This window comes from Bactrocera oleae, chromosome 6, assembly GCF_042242935.1.
Source record: "Bactrocera oleae isolate idBacOlea1 chromosome 6, idBacOlea1, whole genome shotgun sequence".
Lineage (NCBI taxonomy): Eukaryota > Metazoa > Arthropoda > Insecta > Diptera > Tephritidae > Bactrocera > Bactrocera oleae.
Window position 1 is genome coordinate 67,408,506 of NC_091540.1, and position 27,979 is coordinate 67,436,484.

A 27,979-nucleotide genomic window follows, 5' to 3' on the forward strand; every position below is an offset into this window, starting at 1 on the left:
CTTCTCTAAAATTTTCATTACACATTGCTGAATCTTGGTTCTTAGATCATTATTTTCACATAGCTTACATTTTTTCTTTACATATTTGTTTGAAATTGTAACAAGGTTATCTAGAATATACAATATTAGAAAACATATTTTTATCAACCATGTCACAGCAATTAATCGTGTCTCTTTCACTTTATATATTTCCAGTGAATCGCCACCACAAACGCCTTTCAATTAAAGCGAACGAAGTAAAATAAATATAAATAACGGTACAATTGAAAAAGAGCGAAAGCAAAATAGATAGTAGATAACATTGATGCAAGTGTTCTTTTCAATCTCTCCGCACAGTTGACAATTAGCCGAGTTACGCTGCCGTGACATGCTGATGCGTCCAATGCGGCAATGCAACGAGGAGCGACCGTGCTAATCGGGAGTGCACAAGGTAAGGTGGATTCGAGTATCTGCCGCTACTTTAAAAGTGTAAAAGACAACAAACAAAGCAACACAGGATTGAGAGAAAATATAAAGCTAGTTGCAATGCAAATAAGCGAAGGCGAACTCAAATAAACGAGTGAAAATAAAAAGCAACAAAGAAGCAAAATAAAGAAGCAGAAAAAATATATAAATTTATTTAGAAGGCCGGGAAAGCGCTTGCTTCTTTTGCATAATATTTACAGTGACAACTACACACTACAAGAGAATTGCAGTGTCCAATCTCTGATTGCACTAAAGACAACGCTTCACGTTGCAAAACGCTCGCGCTTCGTTCAATTGGCACGATGTGGGCGCACAATATGGCGTTGATGGTGCGGGGCTTTAGTTATGAGACGCGTTGGCTGCTCTTGTTGATTGTGATGTGCGGTAAGTGATATTGTTGTTGTTGTTATTATTGCCTCTATTTTATTGTAGTATTTAAAACTATGTTTGTGCAGTTAAAGCTAAAAATGTTGCTGCAAGCCGATTTCATATAAATTTGCGGCGTTACAGGGTGTACCTGTAGTATGTTAATAATGCCTGGAAGATTAATTCTTATTAGAAATAAAATTAATTCTGAATATTGCTATAAAAGGGAGGAGTTTGTTAATTTCCTATTTTTTTTGTCACTCTGATCATTTGAGTACTTTCTTTACCACTTTTATTGAAAATCTACTTTATAATAGCTGCGATCATAACCTTAATATACATAAAACACACACCTTTTACTGATGAAGAAAGCTTCAATAACTAGGTAGATACATAAGTAGAGTGGTTGCCTGACGACATGCCTATGCCTTTAGGAGGCTCATTGTATAATCACCTGGACTAAATTCGCCTCACATTATCATGTCTTCTCTGAACCACGCTATAGTCTTGATAAAGTTCATCATTTCGAAAATATTTATATATGCCAGTTGCGACTTGTTTTTTATATAAAAAGTCTTGCATAAGCATAGAACATTTTCTGCAGTGTCTTCTTCTTCTACCTCTTGGCAGCTTCTACAGTACTCGTTGTATAGTAACCCCAGTCTGCTGGCATGTCTTCTCATAAGACAGTGTTTAGTTCCCTTTAAAGTAATCACCCTACGTTTTGAACAAACCTCGTATCTATAAAATAAATGACGATTAAATATCTAGAAGTAGAGGCATATACAAGGACATATATTCCTTCTTTATTGTAGTCTAATTGTAGGATGGTGCCTGTTGGCTAGTTCATCCGCTTCATAGTTATCAGGAATATCACTATGTTCTAGAACCCATTGCAAGTTTATAAGGAAACAGGATGTTAGTTCTACTAATAGATCAAGGCATACTTTCGCTAAGCTCTGTGATGGTTTGGTAAGCTTAAGTAGGTATGCTTTTTTCATCGTTCTTTGCACTTGATTACATTTTTTTCGGCTAAGAATTGCTATTTCGGGAATTTATCCATATCTAGATTAATGATATTTTTCACTGACCTCAATCAATAGCGATGGTGAGTTTTGGATGTGTATTATATATCGCTTATCAGATTGCTTATGCGCTTCTCTGAGCTTGTTGAATAAGAGAAAGAAAATAGGCCCATACGAAAGGCAATGGAAAATCAGAAGGAAAGTTTGGAAGATTTGATCGGAGCGACAGATTTTTGAATGAATGTAAAGTGATCGATGATAGTTGGTGGGAAATTATTTCAGAACACCCACAAGACATATCTTCAAAACCAGAAAACTCCATAGATTCTATATTTTCATAAATTTTGTGTAAAAATCGTATCGTATCGTACTATCAGTATATTCTGAGTACCGGTATGCCTTGGAATATTTGATTACGCATATATGAAGTTGAAACCTTTCGGTAGTCATACCAGCTGAAATAGCCGAAATTGTTATTGCTGCCTGATCAAAATTGTGGCAGTCTAAAAACGCTTTGTCGATTTATTAGGGTCATTAAGATCGATACATAGGAGTTTTAGGTACGAACCGGCAATCACAGTTATCTAAATAAGATTTTTATTGGCTTTTGTCAGAAGATCGATCATTTTACCTAACCTAACATAATAAATAATATGTATATCTTGAAATTAAATTTTTAAGTCGAACCCTGTACAAAAACTTAGTTTTAATAGTATCTGAAAAGTACCGTTACCTTACAGTAGTTGTTGTTTCTTTTTAAGAACAATATTCGAAATAGCGGCACTTTGTTTAATGGTAATTTTTAACCTCATTGAATTTCTTATTTGAACCCTGGCAGTTGTCCACAGCGTACACTATTATGTACTTGTATACAAAACGAAGGTTGAACACGACAAGGCATCTGGCAATGCCGTTTCGATTTTTATCGGAATGCGGGTGCGAAAATTGCAAATTCTTACTTCTGCGTAGCTGTTTGCCAATTTTTCGTGAGTCCAATCGAGTCGGAGTAAGACGCGTACAATGTGCGTGTGTGTGTGTGTGCGTGTACGTGCTGAGCATGCCTGGAATGTTGGCATTGTTTTGCTGAGTGTTGCATTTGCAAAATTTCGCCAACTAAATGAGCTCTCAAAGAATTGAAGCAGAGGAGAGCGGCTGGCTGCATAAATGTAATTTACTTATTAGGTTCGAAATGCCATTGCAAGGCTTTGTTGTAGTTGTGTTTATTACCTTGCTCATCTAAGTGCTGCTGCTGTAGCTGCTGCTGCATTAACTGTCACTTAATAGACATTAATTACTAAGTGCAGTCTTATGACGCTGCCTGATTTTAGCAAGGACAGTGTGTGCTGAAGTGGAGATGAAGGAAAATATTTCACCTTTAATGAAGCGCAACTAAGGAAGTTTACACATTGCTTTTGTTAAAGCCGTTATTATATTGACACTTTCGAATTTTGTGAAACTTGCTAAAGTGAGCTGGCGAATAATTTGATTTATGCAAATAAACGTGTTGGAATATTTACTTTGTTCAACGGAACTTTATAATTTCAATTTATACAAGAAAAAAAGTTACCGCTTGCTGCATCAAAACTGTATAACCCTTCACAGTTATTGCTGAATGTGTGAAATATTACCTGAGATCAAAAATAATCTTCTCCAAATTTATCAAGCGATATAAGCACTTCATGTGTTACTCACCTACTCAACGCACACCGTTTACGCTGCTACTTGTTAGTATTTGAATTTTTCAATTAAAAATTTTATCAAGGCTATCATTAAAAATGCAGTTATTCAAATTCTCTGTTGATTTATGCAGTGAAAGCTGCTACATTTTTATAAAAGCAAAATAAGTTTTTTTGTGTATTTCTGCTGGCAACGCCGCTGTTATCAACTCGATCGCAAGTTGACTCTTAATTGGCTAAATGTTAAAAATTCAAATAGCTTTATGCAAATAAAAACTACAATATGCACAAATAATAATAAATATTCATTTTGAACCAATAAACTAATACTCTAGGGATGAAAAATAGCAAAAGTTTTATTTATTTAAATAAATTCTTTTTATGAACATTTTTTTATTAACATATACTTGTACAAACTCAAAGTGAAAGTAAACTTATTTGTATGTGTGTGTGTATAAATAACGCAACACCAAACTAGTTTACCGCTTCCCTTCGCGCTTTGTGTTCAAAAATATCACTTTTTCATATTTGACCTAAAATCCAATCAGACTGAGTGCAAATTAAGAAAAAGAAAAAAACACAAAATGAAAAGTAAAAAAGTGGAAAGTAAAATCAAAAAAATTTAGTGTGGCATTTGAAAAAGTTTTTATTTCCGCAAAATTATTTAAAAATGCACCAAATGCTGAAGCGTTTGCCAAATTGTTGCATTGCGCGCATGCTTTGTGTATTTGTGTGTATGTGGCAGTCTGTTCATCTGACACTGCTGCATGGTGCTTGACACACATGTAAATACACGTTTGCAAACAAAAAGCTAAAGTGCATGGCTAAAAGTGACGAAAACCACAACAAAAACAAAGCAACAAAAAAATAAAATAAATTTGAAGAGAAAGGCGGCAAAAATGGTGTTGAAAGCAATAATGCATTGAAAGCAGCTTAGCTTTGAACTGCTGAATTGTGAAAAACAAAACATTTTATGCAAAGCAACAGTAGTTTTGTAAAAAGTTTTTATGCATTAGGGTGGTTGCAATTAATTTTGAACAAACATTTTATTCATAACTTCGATAATAAATTACTCTGGTTTCTTAGAGATGATAAGTACATTGAACATAAATATAAACTAATGCTTACATTAAAAATATTTTTATTTGTTTGACAGATTTCTCGAAGAACATTAGATTGGCATCAATACTGCAGTTTTTAATTTATTTTCGAAATATGTTTTTGTTATATAAACATGCGGCTACGTTTCTAAAAATATTGGTCAACTGAAATATCGCATAACCATGCTTAATATAAAATATTTATTTATTAAATTTAATACAAAATCGCAAATAGATGGCAACCCTTTTAAAAAAATTTGTCAATGGAAATATTTCTTAACTACATTTAATTATGTGTTCAGAAAAAAATATTGCATATATTTTATTTATTTTATTTAATTCAAAGCCGTAAACAGGTGGCAAGCGTTGTCATTGCCGTTTTTGGTTTGAGTTGAGTCAAATTGTAATAACTCACATTTTTTCATTAATTTTATTGAATTAAAAATTTCAAACTGGCGGCAACCTTCGAAAATATTTTTAGTTGTAAGCTGTTTTAAAAGTCTTTAGTTTGATAACCGTTTTGCAATAATTTTTTTTAATAAAGTTTTTTCTCTCAAATTTTCAAAAATTATTTTCACATATAACCTTTCTGAAACTTGTTTTGTTCATAATATGCCTGCATTTTTGTAATTTTCGTTTGTTAGACACAATTTTTGTCAACCCTTCTCCAAAAATATTTTGAAGTGTAGATTTTCTTAAACTTCTTCTGCTTGAATTACGCCTTAATTTTTATAATTTTTATAATTTTTTCTTTAACTAAAATTTTGAAGCAGCTGGCAACCCTTCCCAAAATATATTTTCAAGTGTACACTTTCTTTAATTTCTTAGGTTTGCGTGTACCTTAAGTTTCTAATTTTTTCTTGTTGTAATTTTTTTTAAATAGGCCGCAACCTTGCATATTTCTTGCTTAAAGTAATCTGCTTTTTAAAACTATATATGTTATTCGGTACCATGACGGTGCTTGATATACATACTATGAGAATAATGAAACTTATATCTAAATCTTTTGCTTTCAAATCCCGTTCAATTGACGCACCCTAGTAAATGTTTTGTTACAAACTTTTACCTAAATATACTAGAAAATTTGTTAACGCTTTTATTTTTAAATATATTTGCAAAAATATGTTTAGTAATCCAAAATATAGAATTTCATATATTTTCTACGGAAGCAATTGAGTTTTTTGCGGTCATTCCTTAATTAAAATGGTTTTAAAATATTTTTGAATCATATTACATTCATCTACAAAATATGGAAGGGTAAGTTCATGGATGGTCGGAAGAAAATTCACAAAAATAATTTAAAAAAAAACACAAAAAATTAAAAAAAAAATATATAATTATAAAAAAATTTACTAAATTCAAAAACATTCAAAAACATGGTTTCAAAAAATTTTATTTGAAGGGTGAACTTGAGTTCAATACTGAAATAAAATCCTTTGTCATACTTGTATTAATCCACTACAAAAGAGTGCTGTTTCAACTCATCGAATCAGCTTTCAATATCACTTTGTAATAACGGAATTATAATCCTAAATTGAAAAGTATTTTCATTGCATTGAAAATTCTCCGCTTTTGTTTTTGCTTTAGAACCAATTCGATGCGATTCAGTTAAATACTGTTTGCTGCTAATCTAAAAGCCCACTCATAAACTTATATATGTACGTATTAGATTGTATTTTACATATATGTATGTATTTTATATATATATTCATATATACGTTTTACCGAAAATTTTATCACACACACAGAGCTTTTCAAAACTTTCGTAAGTTATGTGCCAATTTTCCTTTTGTTTTATGAGAATTTCATTTTAGTTGTTTCAACTGTTGTACAGTGGCAAGGAGAGACGCCACTGTACTTCGGTATGCAACGGTATAATGAGTTTGAAACTTTATTGACTATTCGCATGTGTGCCACATATACAAATGCAATCATGTGCATATATACATATGTATATTGGAGTATATGTATGTATATGTGCATTTGTGAAAGTTTTGGAATGCGACTTTAATTCTATTAATTTAGTATGTCCACTCGAAATAGCTGTTAAAACTGACCAAATCGCTAAGCAAGCTAAGTTAGGAAATGCAGAACTGGACGCATCGGACCTTTAAACACAAAAAACAAAAACCTGTGATATGAGTAATTTTTTCGCATTATTCTTTTGAAACATTTGTGGTATTTTGGTTTTTCATCATCACTTTGTATATATGGTATACGACTCGGTCTTATGAAGACCCTACTACTGTTCGAATTTTGAATCCCTTGTTCCTCGGGTCTTGTTGCCCATATCTTAACAATAACGCGCTGATTGATTATTTTTTTCGAAGTTTGGTTTATAAAACTGGATTGACTCTAAAAAGTAGTCTAATTGGGTAAAACTATTTAATCTAAGTGGTCAATTCAAAGCTAAATTTCTATGAATTGTTTGATCACCAAAAGTTTGTCTTCAAAGTGTGCTGATTGGAACCGCTTGAAGCATTTAGACGAATATAAAAGCCTCGAATATTTTGCTGTAGCGCTCATTAACACTATTTTTATCACCAGTTTTAAAAAACCATGAACCAGAAATGTTTTCCGCATGTAAGTCCCATTATAGCGTTAATTTTTTTGAATGGAAAGATGCCCCGGAACCTCTTTAAGATTGGCCGAACTCATAGACGAAAATTTCGATGCAGATTACTGAATTTGGAAACTTCTTACAGTATACATAAGTCTCTCCATAGAAATGTCGGTCATAGGATATATAAATGTGTAAACTAATAAAAGTAAAAAAAATAATATTTAGCTAATTTGTATGTTTAAAGATAGATTTCAAGTTTAGAAAATAAATTTTTACCATTTTGAAATTTTTTCTCAGTATAAATCCTTGCGTGATAATTTTTGGAAAAGAACAAAAAAAAACAAGTAAGGAAGGGCTAAGTTCGGATGTAACAGAACATTTTATACTCTCGCAAAGTCAAATGGTATACTCGTTTGAGATTTCTTTGGGGATTGGCTGATATTTTCGGTAGAGGGGTAACTATAGGCACTAGGGTCCACATATTTAGTACTTAGGGGCTTGAACAGTTTGGGTTCGATTTAGACAATTTTTGGTCACAAGGTGGCATACTTTAAACGTATTATTCATGCAAAGTTTTATCCCGATATAGTCATTGTTGCTTGATATGCATAATGGAAAGTGAAAGAATCAGATGGAATTTAAAATGGTGTTATATGGGAAATAGGCGTGGTTGTAGTCCGATTTCGCCCATTTTCGTACTACAACATAAAAATATGAAAATAACGTTATATACCAAATATTGTTGGTTTTCACCTAAAAATGGGCTATCCCACGCCCACTGTCTAATTTTGAACGCGGTTCCTATAAAGTCATCTCATACCATCCCAGAGATAAAATTTAATGTCTCTGGCGTGTTTAGTGTTTGATTTATCGCGCTTTTAGTAGTTTTTAACAGTACCGTTATATAGCGAGTGGGCGGAGTTGCCACCCGATTTCAACTATTTTTACACCGTCAATAGAACAAAATTTTCAAAATTTGCGTCCAGTGAATTTTGTTATTATAGCACTAGCGGTTTAGGAGATATGCACATTAAACCTATTAGAGGCGGGACCACGGCCACTTAAAAAAAAAAATTTTAACTGCAGATGCCCCTCCCTAATGTGATCCTGTGTACCAAATAACAGTCTTATATCTTATTGCGGAGCTTAGTTATGGCAATTTATTTGTTTTTGATTAATGGCGTTTTGTGGGCGTGGCAGTAGTCCGATTACGCCCATCTGCAATACCAACCATCTCACGATACCAAGAAACATGTCTACCAAGTTTCATAAAGATATCTAAATTTTTACTCAAGTTAGAGCTTGCACGGACGGACAGACGAACGGACGGACAGACAGTCACCCGGATTTCAACTCGTCTCTTCATCCTGATCATTTATATATACATAACCCTATATCTAACTCGATTAGTTTTAGGTGATACAAACAACCGTTAGGTGAACAAAACTATTATACTCTGTAGCAACAGGTTGCGAGAGTATAAAAAATAAACTTGCCAAATATGTATTTATGGTAAATCCAAACCATTCTGGGAAAAAATTCACTATACAAGTATATCTAATACATATATGTAGGTGCGTTAAATATTTTATTGTACGACTAATTTGAAATAGTCTGAGTATAAATGTGAGTGGATTGGACATTTTAATTATTGTTTTTTACTTTGATTGCTATCACTCTAGGAAATTCCACATCTCTTTAAAATTCTCTATATAAACAAATTTGAGTTTTTTCAGTGTTCGATTGATATAAAATAGTTTGAGTAGAACTAGTAAGGATTGTAGTAGTTCTTATTATTGGCTTAGAAGAGTACAAATGCAGATCAGGTTCTAATTGCTGCCCATCTGAAAATGAAGGAATTAAATTATATGATATACTATTACTAAATTTCTCTAAAAAATTTCAATCTCATACTTTCATGCTTACACTCGTACAAAACTGTAGTTCAATACTTATCTCCTGCTCTATTGTATCTATATTTGACGCTGCAAAAAGCTGCTGTGGTACCTAAAATAGCAGTAAGTTCTTTAACTCATCGGTGAAGGTTAAATATCTACTACCTGTCATCCCAAGTCACTACTCCCACTGACAATTCCATGGCACTTAAGTATGGCTTTCAATTCTTGGTAATTGGCAAGAAAAATTTATCGCAGCACTTAAATCATACTAGACATTTTTGAAATAAAAACTGAGCTCTCTGAACTCGTATGTATGTAACCACTGAAAGTGCGTATGTGAAGGTTGGCGCAGTTGTGGAATTCCAACTGTCTGTATATGAGCTGTGAGTATATTGGCTAATGCTTCAATTTTATTTTCAATTTCCAAGCACTTAACCACCAGTTTGTATTAAAAACTTAATATATATATGTATGTATGTAGGTATATATGTACATAAGCACTCAAGTTTTTGATACCCAGTAGGAAATTTTTGAAGCAGTAAGAGAGTGTTATATAAAAGTTGTAGTTAGTTGTTGTAGAAGAGATAACATCTGAACCAAAGTGCTTTGCATTTTCTTGTGCCATGTGCCATCAGAAAGTAGTTTGCTCTAGTTACTGATATCTGACAGATCTGATATGTAAACCATTCTGTTCCATTTCGTCGTTGTACCCTCGTAGCCGCGCTGAAGTTTTCTTCTTGTAAATATAATATTTAGGATTACCAGGAGTAATTTTCTTCTTCTCTATTCCCTTAGTTATATTTTACTTTTTACAGCCATTTCCCCACAATACGTTATATGCTTTTTTATTTCCCAAATAAATTCCTTTGAATAGCTGTGTGTGTAAAAAAATACGAGCGAGTAAAATTCTTTGCGAACATACTTACATACGAGCGTAAATGATATATGCGTGAATAAAATACGAGTATACGAGCGCAAATAAATAAACTCAATATTGAGTAGTGGTAAATGAGTCACAGGCATTGCGAGTTTTGAAAGCTGGCAGCTGTGGAATTTGTAAGCGTTTGAGTATTTTGTGAATTCGCAGAGTATGCGTGCCGTTTAATGGGGCGCTCTTAAGGGTATTCACATCAATTTCACCTGTGCGCCGGCATTTTTGACGGCACTTTTGTAGTTATTTTCTTTGAGCTGGATAGAGCTTAAAGCTTAGAAAACAAAACATAAAAAAAATTTAATAATATTTATAACAAAATATACGCATATATTTTTGATTTTATTTAGTATAAGTGAATCTTTGCTATATTGTCATTTCTTTTTAGGAATCGGAAGGCAAATACTTAAAACTTAAAAGCTCAAAGCAGATTAATTGTATTGATATATCAAGAGTATCTGAGCTTTTTTTATTATTATGGCGCCTTGTAATTTTTGATTTCCCATTTAAAAAATTTGGGAATATCTTCTTATTTTGTTACAATGTTTATTGAACGAATTATTGTGCAGTGGTAATGAAAACTTATTTTTGCGGAAAGTTTAACGATCTACACAATATATTCGACATGATTTTTGGCCAAGTCGACTTGTTCAAAGGTTATTCGAGATTAAATCGAACCTTAAATAGTAAGAGATAATTCTTAATTTTTTTTCATAAGATAATACCTCAAAATTATAAAGAAAGTGGAATAATATGGAACTTGTCAGGTTAACGAAAGGAATTCATATAAAAGATAATTTCTCCAATTGAACGAAGTTTTTAATTTTCACAGACAGACAGACGGACATGGCTAAATCGACCATTTATATTTTAGAGGGTCTCCGTAGTTTCCTTCTGGTTGTTAAAAACTTCTCGGCAAACTTAATACTGTAGGGTATAAATATAGATGTCTTCTTGATATATCGAATCATTAACATTATTGCCCACAAGAGAATTACGAAATTGACACTAAGATCTTATAATCTTCAACTCACTGTTCATTCGAAATTGAGCATTTAAATGCGACAATTGGATGTTCTGTAACCTATTACTATCATCTATAAACAACTACTACTTAATTGAGACAACTGTTTGCGCATTTATCATACGCAGTGTATTCCCAAATGACAGATAAAAACAATCGATTGCCGTCCAATTAAGTATTTACCAGCAATTCGGCAATCAGCATTTGAGTACTTGCGCCACTCAGAAAGTTTTACAGTACTTCCAAACACACCCACACACATATATTCATACATATGTACATCTATTTGTATAGAGTACGGGACATTGCGAAAGACAAGAGTCATTTGCGATTACAACTCGCCAAGTATTTCAATAGTTGAGCGCACTGGCCATCAGCTGGTGCAAAACGAACATGGACAGGCGTTAACTGCTTACGCAGCAATCATTATCGGCTTTTACCTTTTTGTGTTAATCATTAGTGCAAGCATTGTCACTGCCATTGTCATCACTTATACGCCATGTTGTGCTGGTGTTGTCAGCAAAAATTCGCAGCGCCAAAGAAAAGCGTATCGAACAAAATAAAATGAAATAAATAAGTCAATAAATAAAATAACATACCAAAGTAGTAAAAAGCAATGTTAACTCAAGAGCATAAAACTGCGCACACACACACATACCTGCGCAGCTACATATGCGTGCTAGAGTGTGTGTGAGTGCCCATTTTCGTTATCGTTGGCGTAATTTGTAGGCAACCATTGCTTACATATACCTACAAACAGCACCATTAAAGTATATTTATGCGCATGTAGTGCTGTATACACAGGCACATACATACATACATGTATACATATGTATGTATTGAAATAAAAGTGATTGCCGATACCGAATTTGTCCGTTTTCTTTTGTTTATGCCATCGTTTAGCCTTAAATTGAGCATGCTTGTATATATATGTGTCAACGTATGTATGTATGTGTTTGCCTCTCTGCATGTATATTGGTATGTTATATTGGTTGTAAGCTGCTGTCATCTTATTGTACAAAGGTAGAAATGACCAATGCCTGTTTCCCCTCTTTCGTAGGCGACTTACTGTGGGCTGTTCCACTATGAGGTTAAAGTTTTCAGCCCGTATACTTGAAAAAGGAAAATATATTGAGTATTGCTGATTGAATGTCACACAATGAAAGGTATCATTTTACTTTACATGAAAAAAAATGTCACAGAAAAATAAATATTTTGTGGGCATTTGGTTTAATGAATACAATTTATTTTTAAAATTCAGCGAAATTTAGCACAAAAAACGTTAGATGTAAGAAAATTATAAAACAAAATGAAACAAAATAAAATAAAATTAAATTAATTAAAATAAAATAAAATGAAATAAAAAAATATATAAAACAAAAATAAGAAAAACAAAATTAAAAAAAAAAATAAAGTAAAATAAAATAAAATAAATTTAAAAGAGCAAAATTTAATATTTCTATAGGTGTCCACATTATTACAAAATATTTTAATTTCAAATTTCGTCGATAAATTTCGGATTGGCATTTCTAAACTACTTGTACATATGTTATTTGGCACAAATTTTTATTAGTTTACGCCTTTTTATTAGGTGGCAACTTTATTACCAAACTGGGGACTTTTCAAAAATTTCGGTTAAAGGTTTCTTAAACACCTTATTTTTGGCACACATTTTACAATATTTTTGATGTTACTATTCGCTGTAGGTGGTAACTCTATTCCAAAAAAAATATTCATTTAAGTTTTGTGGAATATTTTTCGTTTCTTATTTATATAGCATTGGATCTATATCATTTTAACCGATCAAGTTTCCAAATATAGGCTGTACTCTAGTCTGTCCGTCTATATTTTCGCGTACCACTTAGCTTCTGGCTGCCATACAAACTGAATGATCAAAATCATGCCCTTGTTTGGAAGACTTTTTCATTTGACGAGATATCTTCACAAAATGTAGCATAGATTATTATGCAAAATAGCTCTACAACAATAGCTTTGATGCAGCCGTTTTTCTTGTTTTAAATGAAAACTAAATATTTTGTTTAAAAAAAAATTCCCCTCAAATCTTTCGCTCTACTTAAGTAATAATCAACTAGTCATGTGTTGAAAGCTCTATGCCCAGCTTGACCACTTGTATTTGAACGCAAGCGCTTCACGCTTTATTAAATGAGGCACTTAAGGTTGCCTGGCAACTGGCCCACTTAATATTGTATGAGTGTAACGCAAGCTGCGTAAACTTCCCAATCTGGATACCATTGTGGCACACCGTCGTTAAGCGTACTATTTATGTATACGAGTATACATTTTTTATTTAAAAAAATAATTTTTTGTTTTTTTGTTGTTTACCCAAAGATTTCTGCCAGTGCACGTTTGCTGGCGCTCATTTAATGCCCGTGTGTTGCCATTACTTGTCCACCCCCAACTCTCTATATTCGATTTGCTATTTTTTACGCTTGACTTCAGCAACATCAGCAGCGGCAGCTCAAGTCAGCGCCCATAATCGTCCAGAAATCAAGTAATAAAAAATTAGTGCTTTCCTTTTTTCTAGTTGCCACAGCATACTGTGGCGTTGCAAGTAGTGGCATGGAGCCATGTTGCGTTCTGCTTTACGCTGTTGTTGTTGTGCTTGTAGCTGCTACTCCTGCTTGTTTCGCTTATCGCTTGCACGCCCCATTTTGTCCGCCCCATTTCGATTTGGCTTCCGCAATACGTAAAACCTTACATACATACATACATACATTCACATATATATTGTACATCCAAACATGTATTCACATTTATACGATTATTTATATACACGTTTCTGTTATTTCAGCTAAAGTAAGAAAGTTTCGCTTTATTAATTTTTATTTATACGAGTGCGATTTCTTGTTTTTTCTTTGTTTGTGCCGCTTTTATGGCAATATATTTTTTACTTTATTTCCTGCGCTATTTAATATTTTCGTTGTTGTTATTGTTATTATTTAATTTGTGTTCCTTCATGATATTTGATGATATTTCTGCCATCTTTGCACTTTGATTTCACCCATATACACTTACACATGGTATATATAGGTAAGTGGATAAATAAATGACTTTCCTCTCAGTTTTATCCCTCTCAGTTCAGATTTTGTTGGCTGTGTGTTTATTTTATGAGTGAACTGCTATTTAGCGTTTTATAATTTTTGAAAAAAAGTTCATAGATGTTGCCACAAAACTTCGTCCACGAATCACGTTCCTCTGACAGCTATGTTCGAAGAAAGGTTATTTTATTTTTGAGAGTAATTTTGTTTCTTCTTGCAAAGCTTTTTTGAGATTGTAGGTGTTTCTGATTTTTCATTGGAATAGTGAGACCACACTTGGAAAATTATAGACAAGTCCTTTGGTTGCCAAAAGCACCATGAAGGCTGCTTAAACCTTTATATTTTACATTTCCATGGGATGTATTTCCATTCCAGTTAGTTCAGCAGGCTGCTTGAAGATATGAGAATCACTCAAAAGTGACAAAATCAAGAAGGAAATACGACTATAATTCTAATAACCGGTAATATTTTTAGTCTCACCGCATAATTTTCAAGCGGTGTTTGTTCGAACAGAATCCCAGTAAGAGCCTCACAAAACCTCTTTTAAACTCACCAAAGAGCAACATTTACATTTACGAAAGTCGATAGGTAAGGCCACAATCGATAATTTCGATCAGCGGGTACAAGAGTCCAATCTCGTTAATTTTTTCTTCGAAAGATGTATAAACTATCTGACAAAAATTTAGCCGAACTGATAAAAAAATAAATTTTTACGTATTTTAATTAAAATTAATCAGATTATTGAATAGTTTCAATGTCATATGTAGATGAATGTAGAGTCCTCAGCTATGTTGTCAAGCATTTTTTTTGCGACCTTCGAACCTCGACGTCGTTACAAAAAATTCGGGTCTTTTGGTACGAGTCTAGCATTGACACTCGTCATACCCGAAACTTGAACCCAACTGTTTTGAGTTGATTCACAAGAGGTGCTCGGATTCTTTGCTATCTCTCTGATGCAAACACGATGATTTTCAAAAGCTGTTTCTTTATTTTTTTTCAATTTAAATAAACCAGTCCGGGTCAAATTTGATCCCATCATATTAAATATATGTATTTATAATATTACATTTTAAACAATATATTAACTTGTCTAGTGATCTTGCAACAATTTCGCACTGCCGCTGAATTAAAAATCGTCTAAGAATTTATCGTTCAGTATCAATCATTTTCACCGATATATCGTATAATTGCTATCTCCAAATTTACAAAATTTTTCGCTTCAAATATTTATATGCGCTTTTTACTTAAATATTAATTTAGTACTATTAGTCCAACCCAAAATATATCTGTTTAATCTCAGAAAACTTTATGCAAAAATCTTTAGTAACTTATTACTTATATTTATATGAAAGTTGAGTAGAATTAATGGTAGCTATGAATATGTTATCATAGTCACTTTACAATAGAAAATTGGGTTATGATTTAACAACTCGAGCAGGTTTGAGAAACACTTTCTTTTCTACCCTTCAGTATTCGACCAGAAAATATGCAAATACTCCCAAACTATGTAAAGCATAATAAATTATCTTTTATTCACTCGCATTGTTCAATGAAATATACATATGTATAGCATTCTTACTAATACCTCCAGCAAACAAATACCCTCTATATGTTCGTACACCATTCGAAATTTCATGCGCATAATTTGTTTTATATGCCAATATAGGTAGGTGTGAGTCTCTTAAAACATTTGTAGTAAGAAATGTTGTTTGATAATTTGCTTGATGCACTCAATTCCACGTAACGCTTATTCCCAATGAAATTGAAATTATGTGAGCAGCAATTATGAATGTTAAATTTAATGGAAAATCGTTTGCTCGATAATTACCGCAATGTTTAATGTACGCTTTTATTAGTAAATGGGCAATTAGTTTTGTTTGACGATATATTTTTCTTTGTGGTTTTGCTAATGAAAAGCAAATGAGTGCAGGTGATGAAAAATAATTTATGCTCAGGATAAGTTGCGGCAATTTTAAAATGGAATATTTTGGTCCTTATAAAAAAACTTCTAAAGAGAAATATTTAAAATTTTATTGCTTTTTTTTCAATTTCGTTACATGGAAGTTATGCATCTTTAAAATGTTATAACTGTTTGTCACATTTTATGCTCCACTTCTCTGCTCATTATGCTTGAGTTTTGCTCTCATAACGTGTGTAAACAACAACATGGAAATCCAGCTTAATTTAATGCAAGAGACTAAGTTAAGCTAAAGTTATACCAGTTGATTGTCCGATTCCTCATCCACTAGGGTTAAGCTGAGAAACTAAGCAATAGAGCTGCACTGATTGCATTTGAAATATCACTTCTTAATGCCTGAATTCACTCTTTTGTGACTTCACTAGTTAGTGAAGTAAATTTTGCTTTAGATTTTTGTACCACATCTTTTAATTTACGCTTTTCGTAAGTTAGTGAAAATTTTGAAAATTTCTTGACACAAAAAAATATCAAAATAAATTCACTGGCATTTTCTTACATGAGTGGAATGCACATAATTGCACTGTCAGCTAGACAGGCAAATTGTTCATCTCCATGAGTCTATTCAGTTATGCAGACAAACTTTGCAACAACAACAACAACAACAACACATACAAACCTTTATAACTAGTATATGTATAAAACACTTTAGAACTCAAATTCAACGGCAGACTTTTAGCCTTCAGTTAGGCCAAGGTAAACAAGCTTTTCATAGAGCTCAAGCTCAAGCATTCAACGCATTTGACTTCGTTTAGCAAAATTTTATGAAATTTAAACTATTTGCATATATACATATATAGTTATTTATTTGATTGGAATTGAGTTTCAAGCCGAGAGTTTTGGCGCCTGTGAAGATTGTGAAATTTGTTGCCAGCCAACAGAAAAATAGTGATAAGCAAGGAGTTTATTGAATATTTGAAATATTAAAGCATCATGAAATTGAAGGAATTTAAAAAGGTTATATTTGTGAATGCATTTATCAAATTTGCTGCAAGCTTGTGCGTTGAAAGCGTTGCCTGAAGTAGTGGTTTTTGCATAAGTGATAGAAAAATTATAGAACTTTGAAGTTTTGTAGTAGAAATTGTTAGAAAATTACAAGTAAATATAAATATTTATATTTGAAATATTTATTCAATAAATAAGTGAAATATTTAAAGTGATTTATATAAATACAACTTGAAGATTAATCAAATATTCTTTTATTTATAAAAGGCAAGCAAAAATAATATGAATATAACAAAATATGAATGGAAAATTCCTTTTGATTATGTATAATATGACTGTAAGAAAATACCGAACTATGTTAATAGTCTCTCAATTAGGTAATCTTGATAGTAAGGCTGTATACGAGAGTTTCTATACAGTTTTCTAAACCAATAGAAGGAAGAACATTTGGGATTAAAAGTTATTTTGACATAATTCAAGGTTTTAAATGAAATTTTGCTTTTAATTGACGCTTCTTCGAAGCACTTTACCCAGTTCTATGGAGAAAACTTCGAAGCATAACTTTTGAAGACAAAAATCCTTTTTTCTCATCTAAAAGCGTTGCACCTAAAAACTCGTTATATATTGGGGGAACAAAAAAAGGTAATAATAATTAAGTCAGGGCAATAAGAGGGATATTCAACATAACATGACTTTGGAGAGATATAATTCATCACATTTTTCTCTATTCAAGTAGAAGAATTATTTTTGTGGATCAGAAGACATTTGTTTTGTAAAATTGTTTCCACTTAAAAAGCATTTTCTATATCCCGCAGATTTCCAAGAATTTTCGCGAAACAGTCTTACCAAAATATATTTAATTGGTTTGGCAATGAGTAGCTCTATATTTATCAAGACTTTCTATTGGATTCGCCTTCGTATACAACCACACGGCATGACGTGCTTATCGCACAAATAACATAATTTCAATTTAACACACTTTACAATAGCCAAAAAATTTATTTAGGGATTCTAAAAGAACACTACACCCAATGGACTTAATGTGTTCCTATTGTAGATAGTTCTGTTTTGTTCTGCTTTTTCGACCAAATATTAATATTTGTATATCACACTCCATTTGCTTTAAGCAGATGGTTGACTATATGCACGAATCTTTCCAAGTTTTATCTTTCAGTTTCAGTTTTGCTTGGTGGTTGACAAAAATTATAGCGAGTATGTTTTCCTATTCAGAAATCGCCTTTGATTACGTGTAGACCCATGGCAAATAACGTCTTCGGTTATTTCGGTTTTGTGAATAGTACTCTCCTAACTGGTGGTCAACCGCCTCGTCTCGTAGATTTATGAGACTGGTAGTATTCTTCACTGAATCTTTGTTGCCTTAAAAGCGAAATTTCCGAAAATAAAGTGCTTTATATGAGTTTTCAGTATCCTAAAGTATTTGTTGCAATTTGACTCGGTAAATGCTAGATTTATGTTGCTATAATCGGCAATAAAACAAAAGCCAGCACACAAAAGATTCCTCAGAAAAATCAGTTTCGGGGTTTATATTCTTTTGTTATATATTGTACATATAGGTATATAGTACAATATAAATGCATATTAAATAGCAAATAAAAAAGTTTACCTCTCCATACAGCAAAGAGGTTTGCCCAAGCGTGTACAACTCAAGCCCAAGCGTGTGCGAATAGTACAATTTTTTGTTGTTGTAGCCAGTGGAGCATGTGTGATGTGATGAGAATAGATGAGTTTTCGAACCGGTCTTCTACTCGTAACCTTTTTGAACATCGGTATTTTTTTAAGGAGAGTTGAAAGAAAATCCACATTATTATTGAAATTAGTAGAAGACTTTTATTGTAGAGCCGGTGTAACTCCTGTGATGTTATTTACACATCCTTAAAGGGCTCAAGTATATTAAAATTCTAATTATGTTAGAAATTATATTTCAATATATTTTTTAAAAAAATTGGTCGAAATTGTTAATATGAAATTTGCTTGAAATTCAAAGAAATTTTATTTAAAAGTCGCCAAAAATTTATTATTTCAGAATCTCAAAATCTTTCATTGATTTCTATGCTGGGTATAAAAGTTCGCTATTTAACTATGTTTTTACTTGTGGTAGGTGTATGCTTTCAGTTTTAAAAATTCGCAACGCGGCATCAATGACGTTTGTCAATTTATGTGCAACGCCTGTTCACGTACACCCACATATAAAAGTGTGTACTCCCACACTGACGACCGACACACATACACACATAAGTGTGCTTGTACAGAGCATAAAATATTCGGCTGCTGCTAGCTTATAGTCATGTTATCCTTTCAAATTGGCTTCTAGTCCACAAACATGCCGTTATAGTAGATCCTTTTTATGTTAGCGTTGTCCAGTCAAAAATCAAATACATTGATATACACACATACAAATTTGTGCTACTCACATTGATACGCAGTACACTGGAGACCATCAACCAATTATATATGAATATGAATGTATATGTGTGTACATACACATACTCATCTTTGTAGTCCCTTATGCGGACACGTGGTTCCACTTCTCGCAGCTATGTTTCCCTAACCAGCATATTTTACTTATTGAGGTTGATCTTTTGGTCGACTGTCGGCTTTCTGTTTTATGTCTTCTCCAAGTGTTTGCGCTCGTCAATCACTATTCTGTATAGTGTGTGTTTGTGTGTTCAGTACAAGACAATGCGGCCTTGACACTTTCGACATTGTCGTCTACTTTGACTTGTTGTTGGACAGGTCCTCAACGGCAAGTTGCCTTTTGTTAAGGGAAACTAATTTTGGTTTCATAGCCTTTGCCATTTTACAAGTACACCGACATACTGGCACAATGTTTGTTTGTTTCTCGAACTAGCCCTCAGTTTGTTTCATTGGTTGTGGTCAGTTTGTGCATAATGCATGCATGGTAGTTGATTAGGTAATGAAGAATGTTATTAAATTAAGTGAAAGATGATAAAATAAGTTAACTAAATTAACAAAACATAATATGTCAAAATATAACATAATGTGACATAATCTAACACAACATAACATAACACATTATAACATAATATAACATAACATAACATAATATAACATAACGTAACGAAACATAACGTATCACAACATTACATAACATAACACAATATAATATAATATAACATAATATAACATAACATAACGAAACATAACGTATCACAACATTACATAACATAACACAATATAATATAATATAACATAATATAACATAACATTACATAACATAAGATAACATAACACAAGTTATTATAACATAGCATAACGTAACCTAACATAAACATAACTAACATATCATAAAGCAAATTAACTTCTTTGCAAATGCTCACTCCATTACGAAATTTATTGATTAATACAACCAAACCACATTTCAACTTCACTATTCTTGCTCTTTCCACAGATATATACACCATACTTCATATACATATATACATAAGTACATATGTACACACATTTATTGTATATAAAACTCAGAAAATTAAACATCGAATAATAACAATATGCCAACCACATTGTTGTGGTTATTTTTGTTTATTTGGCCAGATGAAATTTTGTGGCTTATTTGGCAAAGCAAAGATTTTTGCTCAATTATTGAGTACAATGTTAATTAAATCGAATTATGTACCATAGATGTATCAAAATGTTTTTGTGGTGAAAAGAAAAAATTTCCCAAGTGAGACAGTTTTCGCAAAGATACTTTGACAATAAAATGAAAAACAAATATTCCAAAATTATATTAGTGGTAATGGAGATATGCTGAACAATAAACAAACCACAGACATAAGATCCCAAAAGGGGTATGTCGCGGATAACTCCAGTTGTCTTCTAGAAAGACGATTTTCTATTTGACGATGTCACCGGCACCACCTAAATTATACCAAGAGGCACTAATAGTCCGCTGTTTTGGGGTGATCTAAGATAGATTGATTTTTTTAGATCTGAGCAATATGATTCAGCATAGTTCATTATCCAAACTTATTTCCAAAAAAATAAATAAATCTTTGTTAAACAAAGTTTGTAACAGCAATTCACTGTCTCTGAAGGAACTAATGGAATGTACCCCTACCAATTGAATTATGTCAATTCGTCTTTAAGTTGCAGTAGCAAAAAGTTTCAATATTCGCTGATATCAAATTTATGCCCAGAATGGAGTACTGAGGGTTTTTGTCTCAGCTAAAAGTATTTGAGACTACAAAAAGAAGTTTTAGCGCCAAACTATCAGTAGTATTTCTTTGTTCGATGAAAATTTAAATAATTTAGACTTAACTAAGGGTTGACTGATTGATTGATTTGTGTGATGCGATCAGCTTAATTATCCTATATTTTTAATCAAAATTACCTTAAATACATCAATGAGCTCATGACTATATCTTGGAAAGCTAGCTATGTTACATGATGATGAAGCATCTAGAGAAAATTAAGGAGTTCTGGGTTAAAAATAATTTTGAGAATATTATTAAACTTATTGTTAGAAAGAGTGCAACACAGAAGAGGACCACAGTCGATAGAAAGTTAAATTTTCAAAGAAGCCCTTGTCTTTCTTAATTATCTTCTTACTTAAATAAGTTTTAATGATTAATTTTCTCGTTCCACTCTATTTACTCTCTCTATTTACTATTTGTTTAAATATAACCCGGAATGACAAAAAAATTTATATTTTCTCTTTAAATATAAATCTTTATTCTCTATTTAAGGCTTTTAAGCCAATACAAGCATGCCAACGATTAATAAAATTTTCCATACACTTTTACATCCTCGGTCTTCAGTGTCTTTAGCAAATTTTGGTTCTTTCGGTCCGAATTGTTTTTAGAGCCTCCCTCGCTAGATTGTTGGACAGTTTCGAAATTATAATCATAAACCCACGACTTTGCGCCAGCACTGTTGCGTTTGAGGAATGTAGGGTTCTAAAATATGTTGTAAACACTCTTCATACCCAAAACTTTAACCAAAATGTGTTGAGTCGAACCATCGGAGATGTTGAGATGCTCTGCTAACATGACGATTTTCATGCATTGTTTTTTTTTTTAATTTTTCGATGTGTAGTCATTAACGGAGCTGGAAGGACGACTCGCATGAGTAAGTTTTCGATTACTTTAAGAGCTTCACGGCATGCTTTGCGACACTTTGAGTGTTCGTAAGATATCATCTGATCAAATCCGACCCGGACTAGTCCATTTAAACTGAGCGCGGAAAGCGATCAAATTTTTTACCCCGGTTTGGAGAAACTATTTTTTTTTATGTGGAGTCTGGTCTCCATATGTCAATTATTAAATGTCTTTTCGTTACAATTATATAACAAGTATAACACGAGATAGTAAGAATATCACAAATCACCCTTTAGAGGTAGAGCGTCAACTTGGCGTCTGTGCGCCTTTTCGCATAAATAAAATAAAATAAGTTCGCTTTATTTTTTATAAGCTTCAACTAAATATTTACCGTTAGAGACCGCGTCACATTTAAGTGAGAAAAATAATCTCTCGTTAGTTTCAATAAAAAACGGTTTCTTCCACCGCCTCACTTACTTCGCTGCCATGTTTTCGCCACAATGAATAATTGTTCGTATGAAGCCAATTTTGAAAAAGCGGTCGGAATGATGGCGAACCGCAAAACAAAACCGCTCTATCTGTGATGTGATGTCAAGGACAATATTTTGTTGATTCGTTTTGCTATTTTTTTTTTTTTGCCTTGGCTTGGCATTGTATGCTCCACTGCTCCACTGCTCGACTTACAACGCTCACTAACCTAACTTAGCTGACTTGAGTGACTGTGAAAGTGGCGGGCGGTCGATTGCTGCTTATTTGGTGGATTGGTTAGCTGCTGCTACTGCTGTTAGGTTTGTCTGGTTGACTGGCTGGGTTGCGACAATGAAGCGTAAACAGCAAAGCAACTTAGCAACCGAACAAAGGCATCGAAAAGCATTGAAATACCAAATTGTATGGTGAATTGAGAGACACGTGATTGACTCGGGCTGCTGTAGCTGCTGTGGGACGAGTCGAACGGACGAGCAGTGCGTATATGCATATGTGTGTGTGAGTATGTTTATTGGTATATGTAAATGTATGTGTATATGTGTGTAAAGCGTGTCTGTTGGGGAAAAAGTGGCATCTGAATAAGAAGTAGTGATGAATGTCTTTGGCGTAAAATATCAACTTGATTTCCACTTTTGGTTGCTTAGTTGCTGTGCCGTTTCCCCGTTGCTTAGTTGTGTTAGTGACAGTTGTGGGCCAAACTACGAGGCGATATGTCAACCAAATTGCTGTTGTTCAAATCAAAAATGAATAGATATATGAATGCAAGTGTGTGTGTGTGCGTGTGTATTTGTGCAGGTTATCAGGGCACTTCATGATGTTTATTTACATAGCCTTCTGCAATCGTACATATATGTTTGTGTGTGTATGTGTGCTAACATCAAAGTAGCCGAATGCCATACAATCAGCTACTATGGCTGCATATGTGTGTGCGTGTGTGTGTAAGATTTTGACAGCTCAATACAAAAATGAGCGTATGAATCATTGAAGGTGATGAATGAAAGCGTGAGTGCTGCTTGCCACACTGCCACAACGTGGCATACGACAAATTATGTGTGTGTGTGTGTGTGTGTGGCATTGGTTGGGCTTGCTCACAGTCATTCCTTTGGGTTAATCAAACAGATTTTTATATTTACATGCATACATATACATATATAGGAGCCAGTCAACCTGCGTTTGTGTAAATTGTGTTATTCTTTGTATTTGAAATTCGCTTGTTTTTAGCGTGAAAGGCTTTCTTTTAGGCGTTGATTGATAAATCGATTTGAAGCGTTTTGTATGTAAAAAAACCTTTTTTTTCGCTGTCTATTTGCAATTTGCACGCAATTTAGTACTTGTCATTGTTATTTTTGGTCAAGTGTTTTTTCTAGCGACTTTCGGGTAATACAAATTTCCTCGTTGTTGTTGTTGTTGTTATGGTGATTGCTTGTTGATTGATTTGCCACAACTGATTGAAATGTAAATCACACACATATATTTAATTAATAAGCATTAGCCATGACATGTTGTTGGCACGCCTAATTGACGCAAATAAGGGGTATTTAGAGGTTATGTAGAGTGATGAATGCGACAGAATGAATATAATGAAAACTAATTTATCCTTTATTTTAATTACTTACGCAAAAACTTAGTATTAACAAGTAAGGACGGGCTAAGTTCGGGTGTAACCGAACATTTCACAGTCTTGCAACTTGCCAGGATCAAAGAAAGGGAAATACCTTCAGGTGCATACGAAAAATCAATATATGTAGTATATGATATTTTGGGTAATTTGTGAACCAGTTTTACATTATTTCGGCATTCAACTATAGTATATCCAATATTATACTTCCAGTAAATTTTTCTAAGATATTTTGTTATTTGCTGAAATACGCGATATAAATTCAGCCAGTAGTTTAAAAATCATTCTATTAGGTATATGGGGGCTAAAAGAATTATTGACCCGATACAACCCATTTTTGACATACAGGCATATTAATATCAGAAAAGAATTCTCTTCGAATTTCTATAACATATCTCACAGATTGACCGAATCACTCTGAAATTTCGCATCCGTTCATTTCCCCTAAATAAGCTGTTTATGTCGGAACCGTCGATATCGGAGCACTTATACGCTACAGCCATGCAAACTGAACGATCAAAATCAAGTTTACGTTTTTCTTTCTTTTGCGTTATTTTAACGCAATATCAAGAAATCGAAACTTCCTTCCCTTCACACTCACTCATTTAGCTACAAAATATTCAAGCGATACTCTTAAATGAGTATTTCTGTGAGTGTAAAGTAGGCCAGCATAAGTACACTCCAGGCTGTGCATATGCTTTACGAATCTTAAAGCTGTTATACAAAAGCGATAACCTTGCGCACAACTCAATAATGTCAATTAATTTGCTGCTGTGTGTACGTGTGTGTGTATGTCTTGCGGGCACTTGAAACTCGCGAGTGCACTCACTTACTTATGAGCGCGCAGCCAACAAATATGCTTAATGAAGTTTCCCCTTTGGATTGCATTAAAAAATTATCGAAAATGATGTATGACAGTGCAGCAACAACAACTACAACGTAGTGCTCCAATAAGCGTCAATGCAGCAAATTCTGCTAACTGCATTTGAAACAAAGCTGATTTATTGAATTCTCGTTTGCAAAAGGTCATGAATTAAGAGAGCAATCATTGGTTGCTGAATACATGCATACTTGCACTTGTTACAAGCATATGTATATCGGGTTGTACTAATGCATGTGTTGAGGACAAGGGTGCCACGCTCCCCTTGAAAGCTGATCTTGAGCGATTCATTCGTAACAACTACTCGTAGGTGATATGCCCGATACAAGTATACACACATACACACACATATGAGGCACAGCCATGTATAAGCCACACAAAAATTTCTACGGCACACATACGAATGCACATGACTACATATGTACAGTAATCAGGTGGCAACGATGCAACGAGCTATTCGGGTCATACAGCCAAATCTGTCAGTATTAAATGCAGTAATTAAAATTTGATTTGCACAGCAAATTTCGTATTGCCTTTTTCACTTATCCGACTACAACAACAAAAGCAAGCAAAGAATCGGTATCAATGTACATACATATGTGTATGTGTATGTGCGCTGAAGCAAATAGAAAAATGTGAAACTTCAAGGAAAAATATGCAAATTGCAAGCTGAAGGGCAAAAGCAGTCGCTAAGTCGCTGATGCTGAAGCGATCAAATGATATGAACGCTGGCAGCGGTACTAAAAATTTTGTAAGCGTCGAACTGTATAGCGCCAAAGCAATACTTGAAATATGCAAATATGCCGAACATACATACGAGTACACATAATAACGACGGCATAGACATGCAATTTGAGTGCACTTTTACTGCTTAACTCCATGTAAGTACAGTGTGTACGTATATGTATGTGTGAGTTGAATGAGAACCGCGTCGGCATGAAAACTGGAATAGTAATTTGCATGCGATTGCCGATGAAGCGCGGTGATTTGCAGGCGCCGATAAGCACTTGCGCAGACTATTTATAGATAGATAAGTATGTATATGTGTGTGATGGTGTTATGTTGGTAGGGGTTTTGGCCTAATTGTTTTGCTAGGTGGCGCAGTGATTTGGATGTTGCTAAAAATCACTTATTGAAGAGGCGCTATGGTCTATAATCGGTTTTTAGGTGTGTATAGTACTACTTTTGTTATGAGTGTTGTTGTTATTCAACGAGTATTGAATCCTGGATATTATTAAAATGGTCACTACAAAGTTGAGGAAAGATATTTCGAGACCTTTATGGATTTTTAAGAAGCGTCATTATGCTAGAAAATCATATTATATAATATATATATATATATATATAATACATACAACATAAAATGTTATTTAAAAAAAATTGTTTATAAATCACCTATAACAATAACAAAATACAAACATAATGCATTTGCAGCAACTAAACAGCATATTATAACAAAAATTCTATTCTATCGAGCAGCCACCTTACTATAATTTAAAATTTTTTCGAAGTGAAAATTTAAAGTCATTTTAAAACAGTTAAAAAGCTATGTATTAAAATATTACTTGCAGCAAAACGCTTGAGTTTAGGTATCAGTTTCAATGGAGTTGCCACTCTTATGCACTTTCTAATTAGATATGGAACTTAAGGCATCACTATGGATAATAAATAAATATTTTTTAATAAAGTATTATTACGAAAATATGTTGTAAGAAATTGCCATATGATGTTAAAGCTCTTTCTGGAACCTTAATTTGGATTCAGTTGGAAAAATTATTAAACATTTCAATTTAAAAATATGTATACGACTGGTTCGGTATAGTCGCGAAGTAGTCACTTAGTTTTTGAGGTATCGATTTGAAATTTGGTGTACGTTCTCTTCTACCTAAGAAGATGCTAATTCGACAGAATCGCTGATATCGGGTCACTTAAGCATATAGTTGTCATACAAAAATCAACTTTGACTACGAAATTTTTTTTTATTTGAATACGTATTTCAAATTATTGTTTAAATCGGACTACTATAGCATATAGCTTCCTTACAAACGGACCAGTTCAAGTCTTTGTATGAACAACTTTTTTATTTGACAAGATATCTTCACGAAATTTTACATTGATGATTGCGCAAAACAACGGTACAATCTCCGAGAAAATTGTCCGGATCAAACCACTATTTAATATAGCTGTCATACAAACTAACCAATAAAAATCACGATAAAGATGTTTTCACACTCTTCAATGCTATAAGAAATACATCAGTCAAGGGTAATTTAACTTCGATGCAGCTGCTGTCAGAGTGTTAATTTTTTTTACATATATATACAGGAACTATAAGCGCACCCATTATTTATCCATTGATTTTGCGCACTACCTTCTTATTACTTTCCAGATCCGCCAAAGTACATTTTGTGATACATAAATGTTCTCTACCCACGCGCATTTATATAAATTCTTCCTCCATATCCGACAATTTTGCTGCTTAACTCAGCAACACCAAGGGACACCGCTGCGTATGAGTGCTCCAGCACTTGAATATTTAGAAAGCATTGGGACAATGCTGTTGCTGAAGCTAAGTGCATATGCGATGCAAGTTCAATAACTTAGCGTCAACTCCAACTGATCTGCCACAGATGTCTACTCTGTTAGTAATCAAGCGCCGTTAGGAAATATACGACTAATATGCAAACGACTGTGTTCAACGTGGCGTATACGTAATCATCAGGCAAATGCATGAGAGGCAGTCAGGCGGCGCGGCAATCAAGCGTGCAGGCATAATTTATGATTTTATGCACTTATGCAAATGGTTTCCAACAAGGTTGACGCACTTAGTGTGCACCTACTAACACATGTGCGGTCTGCATATACCTATATGTATATGTGTGTACCTTAACAC

General features: G+C 33.3%; 1 protein-coding gene and 1 long non-coding RNA gene across 2 annotated transcripts in view; one reads left to right on the forward strand and one right to left on the reverse strand.

Annotated features, from left to right (window-relative positions):
• dpr6 (defective proboscis extension response 6) overlaps window positions 1–27,979 on the forward strand; it is a 232,119-nt gene that overhangs the window by 62,703 nt on the left and 141,437 nt on the right. The window contains exon 2 of the mRNA XM_036364411.2: window positions 196–849. Coding sequence (XP_036220304.2) covers window positions 768–849 — 82 coding nt within the window. The 5' untranslated portion in view covers window positions 196–767. The remainder of the gene's footprint in view (window positions 1–195; window positions 850–27,979) is intronic.
• On the reverse strand, window positions 8,957–9,431 carry LOC118681150 (uncharacterized). Its single transcript, XR_004976837.2, has 3 exons — window positions 9,256–9,431; window positions 9,110–9,202; window positions 8,957–9,039 (listed from the first exon to the last, which is right to left on the reverse strand). It is a non-coding gene; the product is annotated as an uncharacterized lncRNA (long non-coding RNA).